We start from the raw sequence: 15,154 nt of genomic DNA, 5'->3' as shown, positions 1-15,154 counted from the left end.
GCTGCTGACCTCCGAGCTGCGGCATCTCAGCTCATTTCGTCGTTCTTTAACTCCCCCTCCTGCCCCCCCCCCCTCTCTCTCTCTCTCTCTCTCTCTCTCAAGTATATTCTCAGTCTTTGTCTCCGAGCTTGCGTCTGGCTCTCAGGGAATGTTCGTTCGCGCGCGCGGACGCTTGCTCGCCGCTGCGAGAGCGCGGAGCTAGGACGACAACGATGGAAGACTGTTTTATACGTCCACGTAACCGGCGATGTGGACAAACGAGCGAGCGGGGGCGGGGAGAGCGTAACGACTGATGTCTTCGCGATATTTCAGAGCTCGCGCAGACCCTCTTTCGCCGCTTCCGGAATCCAGAAATCACGGGGCGAAAAGACGCGGCGCAAGCAGCGGTGGCGGCAGTCGGCGCCGGCAGCCACGAAGAAAAGAGAGCGAGAGACACGCCAGCGTGTATATAAGGGGGGTAAATACCTCTGGCTCTCTCTCTCCCTGGTAAAATCGTTACGGGACAAGAAAGGCAGAAAAGGGAGAGCGAGGGAGAAAAAAGAGCTCGTTACTTGACTTCTAAATACGCTCAACACAATTTCCGCAGCCAGCGCTCGTCGTTTCGTTATTTCGGAATTTCTCTCGCGCTCTCTTTTCTCTCGCGGCTGACCGATTTACCGTCCCCACGTATATATAGTTCACGCGGCAGCGATGCATATCCCAGATATTAACTATGAATTAATATCCAAAACGCAGTAGCATAATTATGCAAGAGGAACGCGGAGCCGAATGATAATCGATGCGGCATAGCAGTGCATCGCGTATAATAAAAGCGCGTATAGTCGCGCCAGGAAAAATATTCCGAAGCAATTATTTCGCTGCGGATAAATGAAATTTGTCTCTTATGCGCGCAACGCATAATCGCCCCGCGCGCACAGCGAACATAATCCCGGAACAACAAAAGAGAAAGAAAAGCGAAATTAAACAAATTGCAAAGCGCTTTTTGTCGCGCGCGCTCGCGTACTTAATTTTGCGGCAACAACGGCATAACAGCTATAATCCGCCGACGTCATATAATACGTAACGAGAGAGTGAGAGACTCCGGCTCTTCCTGTACGAGCAGAGCGAGAGCGGTGTAATTAAAAAAAATGTTTTTACAGCCCCTTCCGGCGTGTCGGGGTCGCTGCAGCCGGGGGAGCCGGCGCTGAGAGAGGCTGGGCGATACGACGACGAGGCGGCAGCACTCTCCGCTTGATTTATCGCTTTCCCATCCGTCGTGCCCGTATCTCTCTCTCTCTCTCTCTCCCTCTCTCTCTCTCTCTCTCTCTCTCTCTCTCTCTCTCTCTCTACTGCGAGCAAAGCTCCATTTTTTCCCCGTTCGCTCACTCTCGATCGCTGCAGTACGTACTCCGTCGAGCTCGTCGTGGGCGTGCGCGTATCACGCGCCCAGAGATGTTTACCCAGGCCTGCCGAGTCAGATGGTTATAATTCGCCACGCTCCGTGCTTTTTTGGGGCCCGGGGACACACTTTTCGAAAGAAGGGAAGGAAATTAGCATCGCGACTATGGAAGCCGCAAGCGGATCGCGCGACCGGTCGCGAATGAATCTCGCGCGCGGAGAAGCTGAAAAGAGAGAGAGAGAGGGTAGCGGGGAGGGGAGATCGCGCGGTAGGGGGAGTAGCCGAGCATGCGCGCAGCGGCAGCGCCGTGCTACCGCCGACTCGGCTCAGGGTATTCGGCCGTTCGCGCCCGCGCGCGGCGACGCTCAGTCTCGCCACCTCTCGCGCAATCCACTGCAGATATACGCGCAATTACTCTGTCAACAGTGCTCAAGATCTCATCGGAGCGAGCGCACCGCGCGACCCGAGTCGGAGACAAAAAGTTCGGGAGAGAGAGGGCGCAGTATCGGAGAGCGGGCTTCGAATTTTCGCGCCCCCGCGAGCGCGGTGTGCTTGCCGGCGCCGCCGTAAGCTGCAGCACATAAGTATAGCGTACCCCCTCAAGAGAGAGAGAGAGAGAGAGAGAGAGAGAGAGAGAGAGAGAGAGAGAGAGAGAGAGATAGAGTGAGACGGGCAGGCGAGGGGTGGGGAAGAGCGGCGAGAAGTCCGTACGCCAGTATAGCAGCAGCCGACAGTCGTGAGCCTCGCGGCGGCCTGAGCAGCAGCTGTATCAACTGCCTCGATCAGTTTTCACGTGTGTGTGCTCCGTTTGCTCGCTCCGTTTGCTGGCCGGACTGACGGGGGCGATAAAACGTGTACGAGTATCGCGCGACGCGTGCCAATGACTGGCCGATAACAATGCCGTCAGAGCCTCGCCGCAACTGTTATCGCCGTCAGCGTTGTTGCCGCCGCTGTTGTTGCCGCTCGTTAGCCAAAACATAGCGAGCGCGCGCGCGCAACTTGCGGTCGTTCCTCACGCTCTCCTCTCTCTCTCTCTCGCGCTCGCTCTCTTCTCGTTGCCAACGGCACCGCTCTCTGCCTCTGTTTCAAGTTTATAGTGTGCCCTGATTAGTTGCTGCCAGCGAGCCGAGGATACGCTCGCCACAACGAGGAGCCGCTCGGCCTGCTTGTGTTGTTGTACTCTATAACACTGTACTCTGTGCGCACTGTGCGAGCCGGGGAAAAAATACGAGCGAGCTTCGAAATGCCTCGGCACGTGTGGCGGACTCTGGGACTGACTTTTATGACCCTGCTGATAACGGGTAAGTGTTTTATTGGCCCATTCTAGCTCGCGGCGCGCGTTACTCGCACTATACGCGCGGATCCCTTTTTCATCCCAGCAGCAACCCCGCAACGAGCAAGCACGTGTTTTTACGCAACTTTAAGCCGCCGTCCCTTCTCGAGTGCGCGCATCCGATCCTCCGTCCCTGATTACGACCGCGTGATAACGATGAAAATAATAATCATAATAATAATAATAATAATGGTGGTGGTACTCAGAAGTAGAGAGACGACGTCGATTCGCAGCTCGTCCTCGCTTTGAAGTTGAACGCCGCACCGCAAGCTCTCGTGTACGCGCGCAGATTTATTCAGCGCAAAGCTCTCGGAATGAGCGTCGGGCGAGGTACGCGAGAGACGCGCGCTTCAAAGATCAAATATTTTCGCGCGCGTTTGTTTATCCGGGATTCTGAAGCAGCTGCCTGCTCGGCAGCGTAAAAAAGTAACAACAGCCGCGGGCGACGCGTTGATGTTGCATAATGCCGAGCGAGAAAAAGATTATTGAGGAGTTTGATTAAATTTTTATGTTAATTTGACTCTCGCTAACAACGCCCGGCAGACGAGTTTTCCCTACTGCTCGCTTGTACGCGTAGCGTATACATGCAGCGCAGCGGAGAAAGGGAATCAAGTTTAGCTCGGCGATTTCTTTGTTCCCGCGCGCAAAATGAAAAGCGAAGGAAATTCCGGCTCGGTTAGGCAAGGAAAAAGCTGAAAGACAAACTCGCGTTAGGGACAAGTGAATAAGTAAGTAAATTTCTGGATAAAGGAGAAAGGTATGAAAAGATAAAAAGGACGACGATCCGCACGAGATAATTTATTCGCGTAGACTTTAATATAATACGAGATACAGTAGAGCGCACTGGAATTCCGGAAGACTCGCGAAAAATGAAGCAGCGACGACGCAAGAGTCGAATATAATTGATGAGAAATATGCGCCGCTCGCCCAATCGGTTTGCACGACAGAGCTTTTATACGTCTCGATTACACAGCTCGTGATTGAGGTGACTTACATAGAGCGAGCAATTTAAGCTTTTACGTATAGAGAGAAGAGACCAGCTCGTTTTCATTGCGAGTAATTCTAATTGCGCGCCTCCGTCTGCTCGGGCTTCGCTCTCTTTCCCTCTTTCTCCTTCTCCATCTCCCTCTCTCTCTCTCTCTCTTGGCTCGCGACTCAGCAGCAGCAGCAGCAGCTCTTCTTCCCTTTTGACGCCGCTTGATTACAAGCTCGAGGTGTGGACGAACAATCTCATTTGAATTCGTCCCTCTTCGACTTCCGCTCTTTCTCTGTCTCTCCCTGTCTCTCTCTCTCTCACTCTCTCTCTCTCTCTCTCTCTCTCTCTCTCTCTCTCTCTCTCTCTCTCGCTTGCGCGCTTGCCCCAGCCCAAAGGTCGAGATGAACTGTGGAACGTACCATTTTCCAATTTCCTTGAAGCTTCTATTAGAGTGCATTTTCACTTTTGCATACAAATATAGCCGCGGCGGCGGCCGCTGCTGCACTGCGACTGCTCTCTCTCTCTCTCTCTCTCTCTCTCTCTCTCTCTCTCTCTCTCTCTCTCCTCTCTACCCTCTAGTGTTCGCGGCCTTGCTTATGATTATGCATCGCGCCCTTCTCGAAGGGGTAATTTTAAATTCCCCTTGAGGATACTACAGTTGCACGCAAAAATTACTCGATTATACAGTCGCAACAAGACGGGGCTTGTTTCTTCGTGACTGTCGAAATTTGTTTTCGTTAATTAGCTTTCTGCGCGGCGAATCTAGGTTATATGAACAAACCCTCGTTTTCTCCCTCGTTAATTAAAAAAGAAAAGAGGAGTCGGGGGCGACAAACAAACGGGAAATTCTCCGGCTTTGAGAGGCGCGACGGCGCGCAGTTACAGCTCTAAACGTCATAATTAAAGGAAGCTCTAATTTAAATGCGATTCGTAAAAGGCAGAGACGGCTATCTCTGACCGGCTATATGCAGTGTGTCTCGATGCAGCCCGACGGCAGCAGTGACTTTTTACAATCGCCATAATCGCCGAAACGTTGGCTCCAAATTGTGCGCCGCGTATACAGATCCAGCCTGACATCAAATTTCTGTTTACACAAGCGGGGGGATTTCGCCCGTAGCTCGGCGGCTGCTGCTGCTGACGCTGTTTGCTACACGGCATTTGCGTGTGCTTGGGCGTAGATATATCGCGCGTGCGAAGCTGCTGCCACACGCCGGAGCCGTGAAATGTCTGCTCGCCTACATAGCCATCAGACGACACTCACTTTTAACTACTTCTGTGCGGTGGCAGCGGCAGGCATAATCCCGTCCTCGTCGCTGCAAAAGTCGCTGAGAGAGTATGCGCGGAGCTGCCTCTCGGTCGAGTATGCGGTTCGCGATGCATTAACGGCTTGCGACCCTCTTACGAACTTGAGAAAGTAGCTCCGCTCTTCGGGCCTACACGCGTGCGCGTGTGTGTGAGTGCGGGGATGGGTACTTTTGACTATATTATTTTTAATTGCGAGTTCCGCTACTAATTGCTCGTGCGCGGAAAACGGATAACAAGATCGTGCGCCGGCAAAGCCCGGAATCAGGGCGGACTTGCCGGCTAATACTGTGCCACCGATTCTATTGTGATACCAATCTTGGCGTGCCACAGGGCTCTGTTCTGGGGCCTCTTCTGTTTAGCCTTTACATTAATGATATTCGACATTTCCTGGCTGACTTCAAAGACCCCGACGGGATTATCGGACAGTGTCGAACATTTGCTGTATGCTGATGATGACCTGCAAACCTATACTCAGGTGGTGAGGGACGATCTGTGGCGCGTGCGGTGTCGGCATAGGCATCTGAGAATGTACTCTGCCTCAATGTTGGGAAAACTAAAGCTATTATTTTCGGTTTGGATTATAACATCAATAAAGTGAAAAGTCTACAGCTGCCTGACATTGAGGTCGCGGATGGCGTTTTCATTCTCTTTGTTGACACTGTAACTAATCTCGGTGTTATAATGGATTCAAAATTGGCGTGGAAATCGCAAGTGGATGCGATTAGCCGAAAGGTTAATAGAGCTCTTTATGGACTCAGATCCTTCAGATCCTGTACCACCGAGACACTGCGTAAGCAGCTGGCTAGCGCTCTTGTCATCTCGCACTTGGATTACTGCTCTCTTGTCTACCTTGACGTATCAGGTGAACTCAACACCCGACTTCAAAGGTTGCAGAACTCATGTGAGATATATCTGTGGTGCTAAAAGGCGCGAGCACATCTCCCTGTATAGGAAAGAGATAGGCTGGGTTTCGGTCGAGGGAAGAAGGAAGTATTTTGCGGCGGTACTGCTTTACAAAGTAGTTGGCATGGGAAAGCCTTCGTATCTCGCTGCCCTTTTTGAGAGGAACCAGTGTAGAACCTCTTCTAGGGACCCCAAGGAACTCGTAGGGTTCCCGGTTCGCGTAATGACACTGGACTGAGGTCATTCAGTGCATGGGGCGCGCGTCTATGGAATTCGCTCTCTCGTAATTTAAGGAATCTTCCGTCACTTAGTCGGTTTAAAACACATCTATCAATGCGAGGATGGTGGTGTCGTTGAATGACAAATGTAAGCTGTGATATAACTTGTGAAAAAAATGTGATAAGTCATCTAGTATTGTACCTTGTAATTTTTTTGACTAGAGCAAAATAGATCTATAATAATAATAATAATAATAATAATAATAATAATTGACTAGACTATAAACTCGGGAAATCGAAACCGAAGTCGGATCGAAATCGCAGCCTCCGCGGACAGGGGTTATACTGTCTTTTTGAGCGTTTCTCCATAATTTCGGTAATTGCAGCTCGCACGAGCCGGGCGCAATATGTGAGGTGCGTCGTATTCAGCCGCGGATTAACGAGACGATACATAGTCGGCGGCTGCCGGATTTGACAGTGTTGTCACGGAGGTCCGCGCGCGCGTGGCTCTGTACACACCGCGAACAATTCCAGCGGATGCGCTGCTCAAACGAGCTGCCCCACGGCCGCGAAAAACCGGATGGCGCACACGCACACACACAGTTTGCGCTGATACGCACGCTGGATATAATGCTGCACCGGAGCCAAAGGGTTAGGCCGCGTGACGAGCCTCTGTAATTTCACACCGTCTTGCATGGCACTCTTCTTTTGACTCTGGATTCTTTTGAATCGCGTATACACACCTATAACGCGCTATTCTCCGATTTCCAGCGGCGTCTCTCCTCTCCCCCACTTCATTCTCGCGCTGCAGGGAGTTCACATTCAACGCTTCGCCCGAGAAGGAGCGAAATTTCTTCTTCTTCTCCTCCTTTTTTTCTATAGCCCAAGCCGGCGGTTTAATTTAATCCTTCTCTATGCGTCGTCGGGCGCTGGGCTCGGCGCATTGTACAGGCTCGCGGGAGAAAAAACGCAAGAAAGTCGCGGAATAAAGAGCCGCTGCCGCGCGAGGCGTCCTGATCGATATAATGCAGCCGCCTCGGCGAGTGAAAGGGCGCGCTTCATTCGCGTGCTATATTGTTTCCTCGGTGAGCTGGGCTGCGAGAAAAAATAATTTGCGCAATTTCGCCTCGGCGCACTCTGGGTTCTCGCGCCTCGTCGCCGCCGCGTACACTGCTTACTTCTGCGTCGGTACATCGAGAGCGTGCCGCCTCATCTTCTAATTGATTTTCCGCGCAGCTCTTGGGACGCCCCGACGCGGCGCGCAGTGTACAGCGCGGAAAGAAAATAACCGGTGCAGAGAGTGAGAGAGGAGAGTCGGGATGAAAAAAAGGGCTAAAATGAGAAAACGGAAAAAGCTTTGCGGTAGATTTGACAGTTGGCGGTTCGAGCTTGTATCGATGTTCGATAAAACGCCTCCAGTACAGCGCTCGATAGGAAAAAGTAAGTGCTTTTTCCTCCTTTTTTTCAAGCTCCCGCGCTCGTTGCGCGCCTTTTCCCTCGGTTTTTTTCACAGCGCGCCGTCTGCGCTCTCGAAAATATTGTCGCAACGCAGCCCGCCCCCGCTCTCCTACAGCACTACACACACACGCGTACTCACACACAGTATAGTAGACGGAGAGCCGTCGGCAACAGCGGGGAGTCTCTCTCTCTCTCTCTCTCTCTCTCTCTCTCTCTCTCTCTCTCTCTTTCTCTCTCTCTCTCTCTCTTTCTCTCTCGCTGCCGTCGACACACAATAAGCGACTGTTCCTCGACGGCCGTCCCGGGCCGCAAGTCGCCGCGCGCGCGGCAGTTTCTCTACTTCGCGCCCTCTCGCTCGCGGCGCGAGAGCGACGTTTTTTCGCGCCCGCCCCTCCCGCGGCAGAGAGAGAGAGAGAGAGAGCCAGGCTACATGTACTCGGAATAATAAAACTTGTAAAGCGTTAAAGGCCGCCGCGTGCGTGAGCGGCAGATTGCGCTCGTCAACATTTTCGCTTTTATTTTTTTCGTGTATAACGTACCGCACGCCTTTACCGCCGGCAGCGCACAGCTTTTACGGGCTTTCTTGTTCGCTCATTTCGTCGCGCTGGTACGCACGACGCTAATTACGCCGTTCGGCTATCGCTGCGTGTTTAATATACGCGACGAGGATATTGCTCGCTCTCGCTAATAATTTCTTTATCGTCGCGTCGCTCGACGGGAGAGAGAGTTTTTCCGCGCGGCCGAATCGATCGGATCGAGAATTTTCAAATTAACGCTAGCGTGCGCGAAGCGAGAAAGGAGAGCGGATTATGCGCGCTGCGCTCGAGAGCCGGAACGTTTTCCGAGAAAAAGCAGCGGTAACTTATCTCCCGGCGCACAAAGCCCGGATGCAAGTATAAGCCAAGTTTTTCAGGCCAAGTATGCGCGCGATGAATCCGTAAATCAAAGATTCCCTCCGGGGATGCTAGGGAGCAAATTAAAAGGAAAGGCTCGCAAAACATCTCGGGTCAATTCGTACTCGTACATATATATACGGCAGAGCACGGGAGCGCGCTAACCGCGAAACTCGCATGTGCGACCGGCTCTAACGAGCTCAGTTTTGCGTGCACGTGCAGCCAGTCGTATTCCTATCTTTCACCCCCCCCCCCCCCCCGGTACAGTCCGACCAACAATGTCTCTGCTCCCAGCACGCGTGCACACGCACACATATGGAGTTCTCCTGTGTGCAGAGCAAAGCGGGCCTTCGTGCGTGCGATACGCGCGCGTAAGGGGCGTCGAATCGATATACATATGCAGCGGAGTATTAGACCAGGAGGAAGAGCACCCGTCAGCTAGAGGAAGTGCTCGAACGCCTCTCCTCCCTCTATAACCGGGCCCGCGGAGCGTAAAATAAGCAAACGCCTACGCAGGAGAGAGAAGGAGCATCACGGGGGAATATGTACGACACAGGCTGCTGCAAGTAGACGTGGCTCTTATTTCGCCCTGCTCTCGCTCGCAGTAGCCTTGGCGCGTAATGGATAAACAGAGGAATGCGTGCTGCGCTGCAGCTAATTTTTGCGCCGCCCTTTTGTTATTACATTCTCTCTCTCTCTCTCTCTCTCTCTCTCTCTCTCTCTCTCTCTCTCTCTCTCTCTCTCTCTCTCTCTCTCTCTCTTGGACCGCCCGCGTGCGTGTCGGGCTTCAATCACAATATTTTCATTTCCTTGCAGTGTGTTTACGTGAAATTCCGCTTTTGCGTATACGCACTCTCTCCCGCAAACAGTTTCGGATTTTCATATACAGCACACACGACTGAGGCGAAGCTACTCGCTCGCCGGGGAAAAAATGGATAACGCGGAGAGGGAAAAAAGTAACGTCGTAAAACGTAATCGGTCGGCGTCAGCTAAAAATCTCTTTACGACTGCAGACAGGGGAACTGCCGTGCGCGCGTGCATAAAAAGCCCCGCGAGTATTGATTTATCGTCTAGTAATGCGCGCATTTATTTTGAGAGAGAACGAGAGCGAAGGGACAAAGATGAAGAAAGAGTGTAGGTCTCTCTCTCTCTCTCTCTCTCTCTCTCTCTCTCGGAAGGAGTTATGGCCAGAGAGAGGGGGCGCGCGCGGGATAATTTTAGAAGAGCGACAGAGAGCTGAGGGCGATCGGAGAGAGAAAAGGAGAGAAAAGGATGTGCGCAAAGACGTTTAATAATATACACACGCGCGCGGCGCGCCACTCGGGCTCCGCGGATTGTGATAATAAACGATCCGGCCTGCGTAAAGTGTGTGCGTAAGCGCTCCCGAGCCTCCGGAGCTTTCCGCGTCCTTGTCGCGCCGCGAGCTTTTCCGCGTGTGTACATATATATATATATATATATATATATATATATATATATATATATATATATACACATACGCATATAGAGCGAGCGAGCACGGCGCCTCATGTATATACCCCATAGGCTTCTTGTCACAGGGGAATCAGCGGGGAAATTTATGAGACGGCTTAGGTTTGTCGGAAAACTTATTTATCCGACTCCGCGGAGATGGATACTGACGCATCGTTTATCGCCCGAGTGCGGCTCCGTATATGCCGCTATAGTCCCCTCCGCATCGTCGATGAAAAATCTCCTTTTAAGAGGTTTCATCGCTCCTTTAATGTCACACGCGCGGGGAAGAAAAAGAAAACTATAACAACGAGCGACTGCTTCGAGTGGAAAGCGCTGTGCTGCTGTTCTCGCGAAAACGGAGCGCGTGTTCATTCATTCAAAAAGTAGACTGCCGGGCTATTCTGGTCCGCGCTCGCTCCTTGTGTACGAATGGTAAATGGTCGTGACATTCGCCTGCTCTCTCGTCTCGTTATTTTGGTCACTTTCGCCTCTTCTCTGAAGAGCTTCTCTTTCTCTCTCTCTCTCTCTCTCTCTCTCTCGACATGTGTGCAGCGACGCGGCGAAGAGCCCCGCCGAATGAATAAACAATTTTCAGCGGCGGGCGCTATATCCGTGTCTCTTCTCCGAAAAAAATTTATTCGATACAAAAGTGCGCATCGCGATCGCGAAATTTGTCAACACTTTGCTCGACGCAGAGTTTAATATTTCTCCTCGCGACGTATGCAGGAGCTCAAAGAGAGGACAACGTATATAGGACGGGAGACTGTAATAGCGCACGGAATGGCTGCGGAGCAGCTAGCGCAGGGTAAGCAAAGTCAATGCCGCTGTTCGAACGACAGAGCACGTTCGACCTTTGCGTTATCAAAATTCCGAGCAACCTCGCGCATCGTCAATGCCGTCGCTTCCCTTTCCCCGATCGATCCGCAAGCCGTTGCTCGAGGTATTAGCCGAATTCGTTGCGTGATTCGGAAAATACCGCAGGCTACTGAGCTGATCGGGGGACGTTCACCCCCCGAGTTCCGAATTACTCAATTAGTCAGCGCGAAGCGTGTTGTTCTTCTAATCCTACACCGCCGTCCTCTCGCCTCGCAATTACGTCGTACGAAGCGTCGTCAATTATAATCCGGGCTCTCAAAATCCCTGGGCGGGATATCATTACGCAATTTGCGTGCTCGAGAGGCCGAGGGGGCGCGAAAAACTCGAGCGAGCGGCGCGCTGAACCGCGCGAAAAAGGCGAACGCTCGGGAGCAGCCTGTGTAGAATTATTAAAACAACAGCGGCGGCGGGGAAAAAGTTGAGTGCGAATTTGCCGCCTCTGACACCGCCCCCGCTCTCTCAACTTTGTTCGGGGAAAAAAGTCGTCGGCGGGAAAAATTTGTCCAACTAAAAAACAAGACGCGCGCGCGATTGTTATAATAATTGAAAACGCGCTCGGCCAACTCTTTCCCACGCATGGGTATTATGAAGGCAGTGTATGCCTCGCTCTGTTTCGTGGGTAAAAAATTACGTCGAGCTTTCGGAAAAGCTTTTAACAACAAGGCGTTGCAAACAGCGAACATAAATATTAACGAATAGGCGAAAATTTGATGGAAACGAGCGCGCGCACGTTTTTTTTCATCCGAGCGCACACGTTCGCCGAAACGCGATACGCCGGGTTATAAGCGTGTGTGCTCGGTTACACTTATATTTTTTTCAGCCGATCTCCGCGCGAATCACAATAAATGCGCGCGCGGGAACGCACGTCGAAGGGGCCGCGCGCAGCACAGAGCGGAGTTTAAAAGTGAAATTTCCAGCGCGCGCCACGGCCCGTACAGCTGCGTATAGACGAAGACATTAATATGCAAGTATGCAAAGAGGTATGTAAATAAATGCTCGTGCTTGTTCGCCGGGCGGCGTATGTATGCGTATCGGCCGGATCCTCCACCCTCTCTCTAATTTTAGCCGCCCGCGCGCACGGTCCAGTGCTGCGAAACTTGGATGCAGCGGCTCGGTTCGCGCATTCGCGTGATTAATATCGGACGATCCATCCGAGCGTGCTCGCATAGACAGCCGATATAACGCGCGAAGCGTTTTTTTGCATTTACACTGCGCCTGGCCGTTATTGATTTCGCTGCCGCGACATCTCGAGCGAATCATAAGCTTTTTGCCGAGGCGATCGATCAGTCTCCGTCGAGGATTAAGAAGTAGCTAGCCGAGAAAGGACGAGAGGTGTTTTTCAGCTTAAGCACGGGCCATTCGTCGCGCTGTATAAGCTCGCGTTCGCGGGAAAAGAAGGTATAGCACCGTGAGCTCGGCGCAGCGCGGCCCTGACGATGATAGGCTCAGTCAGGCACTATCCGCTCTGCAGGCGGCCCCCGCGGCATCGCGTAACTCGAATTTCGTTAGACGCGCGCTCGAGCGTATTATACAAAGTATGCAAATGCGCCCGGGATGAGTATGGCTGGCGGTTGTGGCGGGAAATGCCGAATAGCAACGAGAAAAGAGCGACAAAGCTACATGCGCGCAGGTAGAGGCAGAGAGAGGGAGAGAGAACATACACAGTAGGCGACGAGTGCAGCGTGAGGTTTAATATATACGTACTGCTATTAGCTTAGCTTAAAGCGGCTAGCTTGTTTCGGAGCACTGTAAATCCAATTTACGGAATATTGGACTGCTTCTCGCGGTGCTTCATTCATTAAGCCTTATTAGGCTGCATTATGCAAAAATTAGCCGGCGTGCGCGCGACGCTGCGCTGCATTTCTGCGGGCGGAGGCCGAGAGACACAGAGTAGAGCAAGAGAGAGAGAGAGAGATACGAAGCGGAAATTAGGCGCGCGGCTGCAGCCGGATAGCCCGCCCGGTGGCAATTCGCCGCGCCGTCGCGCCCTGGCTCCCGGCGCTCTTGATTAGATAAACCAGCTCTTCCAACTGATGATTATCCGCGCCGCGGCGTTAGAAGCGGCGACGCTTTACGAGGAGCGCTAGCTCGCGCTTTTTGCCGACTCGATTATCGTTATTACTCTTGTTGTTGTCGTCGTCGCTGTTCGTGGAAATCGTGAATTTATTATCGCGCGCAGCTTCCGCTCGCTGCAGCTCTTCCCCCCAATAAATCTCTTTTCGCGCTGCAGCTGGTATTTCACGACGATATCGATGTACGTATCCACACACGCGCGGAGTAGTCGCCTCGATTCCACTTGCATTCCGTAAATCGCATCCGGCTCCCAGAAACAGACAATAGTTGGACGCTTCGGTTTGAAAAATTTCCCATCGGCTACTGCACGCGGCCCGTAGGAATGCCACGCATTCGACGACGCCGGCCCACTGCGCGCACCGCGGCCCGCGAACAGACTCGGACGGGATTCTTCCTTCCGGAAGCTGGCGGCGTTTCTGTGGTCGAGCCGCAGTAAGAACGCCGAAAAGCTGCCATCGTACTATACGTGTACCTACTCTGAGAGCAGGGAGAGAATTAGAGGATGCGTTGGCTACTCGCTCATCGCTACGCGCTCCATATAAATTTTCAGCTCTCGTTGTCAGCAGAAAAAGTCATCGGGAGATTTTTAATTAAATTCCTCTCCCCTGAGCGCAGCCTTGCGCACATATAGATCGACGAGCAGCTGATGTATAACAGACTCGCAACTCCCCACGCGCATTTGCATCCTTACGTATTCCGCGAGCGAGCTCTCCCGAAGCGACGAAAGATTCATCTCCTGCGGCGAGAGAAAGTCAAGCTTCTCCCAGCCGCGCGACTAGACGCGCGCGGCGTTTTTATTTAATGAACCTGCGCAAATTTGCCGGATCGGAAATTCCGCTGCAGGCCCGCGGGGGATATGCGGCACTGCACACACGCGCAAGGGACACATGAAGCATTCATTCGAAAATCAATCGGCCCGCGCGCGCTCGTTTTTTGTCGCGCGCGAACCGTGTGTAACAAAGAAAATCCTATTTCGACTGATCGGCCTCGCTATACAGAGGCAACACAACACAAAGACGTCGACAACAACAAGACGAGGAGGAGGAGGGCAACAACAACGTCGTTCCCGCGCACTTAGCCCGGAGCGATAAAGGGGAAGTTCGTTTGTCGCGGCTGTGTACACGTCAAGCTGGCTTCGACAATGCTCGGCTCCGCGGGGAACAATGCGACGCTCGCGCAGTTTATTCTCGCGATGCTCGTGTTACTCCTCGGTAATTCGCGCGGCTTTTTTCCCCCGCCGAGATTGACTTGGACGAGTTTGAGGAAAGCCGACGACGATGTTTCATTATAGTCGCTGCAGCCGAGAGCTTTGAGCGAGTCCCGTACGTGTATACACGTGTGCGGATAACAAATTTAGAAAGCGCTGCTGCAGCAGGGATTTTATGGGCGAAATGTTGTTTCAGACACGCGCCGAGCCGGGCTAATCCGTATTCTCCCGGCCCCGGCTTTTTTGCCCCTAATAAAATCCGCGCTGAAATACCTGCATGAACTTTGTACAAACACTTGAGATCCAGAGCGGGTAATGGCTCGGCTATATGCGCCGCGGAGTAAAAAGAGGAGATTGCCGAGCGTGCGCGGGGATGGAAAGAGAGAGAGAAAGAGTGGAAATAGCAGCAGCAGCAAGAGTAGCGGGGAGCGATGACAGATTCTCTTATCCTACTGGAATATATAGTTGTATAAATCTCGTCTGGAGAGGGTCTCTCTCGCGCCACTACGCTGCGGACCATATGTGTGTGAGCGCGCGCGCGCCAGCGGTGAAATTTTACGATGTTTCTCCTAGGAATCGGCAGTGTTTCTTCAACAAACTCCCCGAGAGCTATCCATTCATAAAGTCGCCGCTTAAATATTCCCGAAACGAGTTTTCTAATTAAATCCCCCATCGCGGCCTGCGAGAAAAGCTCCGAGATGCATGGCTACACGGTTATTTTTAAGTCGTACAAGCTGCGAAGAACAACACTTCTTCTTCTTCTCCTACTCGAGAGAGAGAGATAGAGAGAGAGAGAGAGAGAGAGAGAGAGAGAGAGAGAAAGCGAACGAGCGAAGAGAAATAGAATGCAATGCTGGCTGACGACGAGGGACGCAGCCGTCGCTGAAGGGTTTTCCCCCTGCGATTATTACCAGAGACGCCGACGTACACGAACCCGATGGAAAATTGGACTCTCGGCGCGTCGACTCGCTCGCACTCAGTTTCTCGAAGGAGTACAAGCGTGTATAGTATTTACTCGAAAAATTGCGACACTCTCTCGGCGCCGCGCGCCTATTAATTCG

At 52.4% G+C, this 15,154-nt stretch overlaps 2 protein-coding genes across 7 annotated transcripts in view; one reads left to right on the top strand and one right to left on the bottom strand.

Moving 5' to 3' along the window:
* LOC100119203 (neurotrimin) overlaps window positions 1-15,154 on the bottom strand; it is a 265,784-nt gene that overhangs the window by 195,793 nt on the left and 54,837 nt on the right. The gene's annotated exons all lie outside the window — the stretch shown is intronic.
* Window positions 1,726-15,154, top strand: part of LOC100119624 — a 58,288-nt gene continuing 44,859 nt past the window's right edge. Inside the window, exons 1-2 of one of the 6 annotated variants that reach the window (XM_031931960.1) lie at window positions 1,726-1,944; window positions 2,469-2,679. In XM_031931960.1, the coding sequence (XP_031787820.1) occupies window positions 2,622-2,679 (58 nt within the window). In that variant the 5' untranslated portion in view covers window positions 1,726-1,944; window positions 2,469-2,621. Of the gene's footprint in view, window positions 1,963-2,012; window positions 2,680-15,154 lie in introns of those variants that run through there. The other 5 variants (XM_016987744.2, XM_031931959.1, XM_032600453.1 and 2 more) reach the window with 5 other exon arrangements.

This window comes from Nasonia vitripennis, chromosome 5 (assembly GCF_009193385.2).
Source record: "Nasonia vitripennis strain AsymCx chromosome 5, Nvit_psr_1.1, whole genome shotgun sequence".
In the NCBI taxonomy this organism is placed as follows: domain Eukaryota; kingdom Metazoa; phylum Arthropoda; class Insecta; order Hymenoptera; family Pteromalidae; genus Nasonia; species Nasonia vitripennis.
The sequence above is the reverse complement of the archived record's forward strand: the minus strand, read 5'-3'. Positions and strand labels throughout refer to the sequence as shown.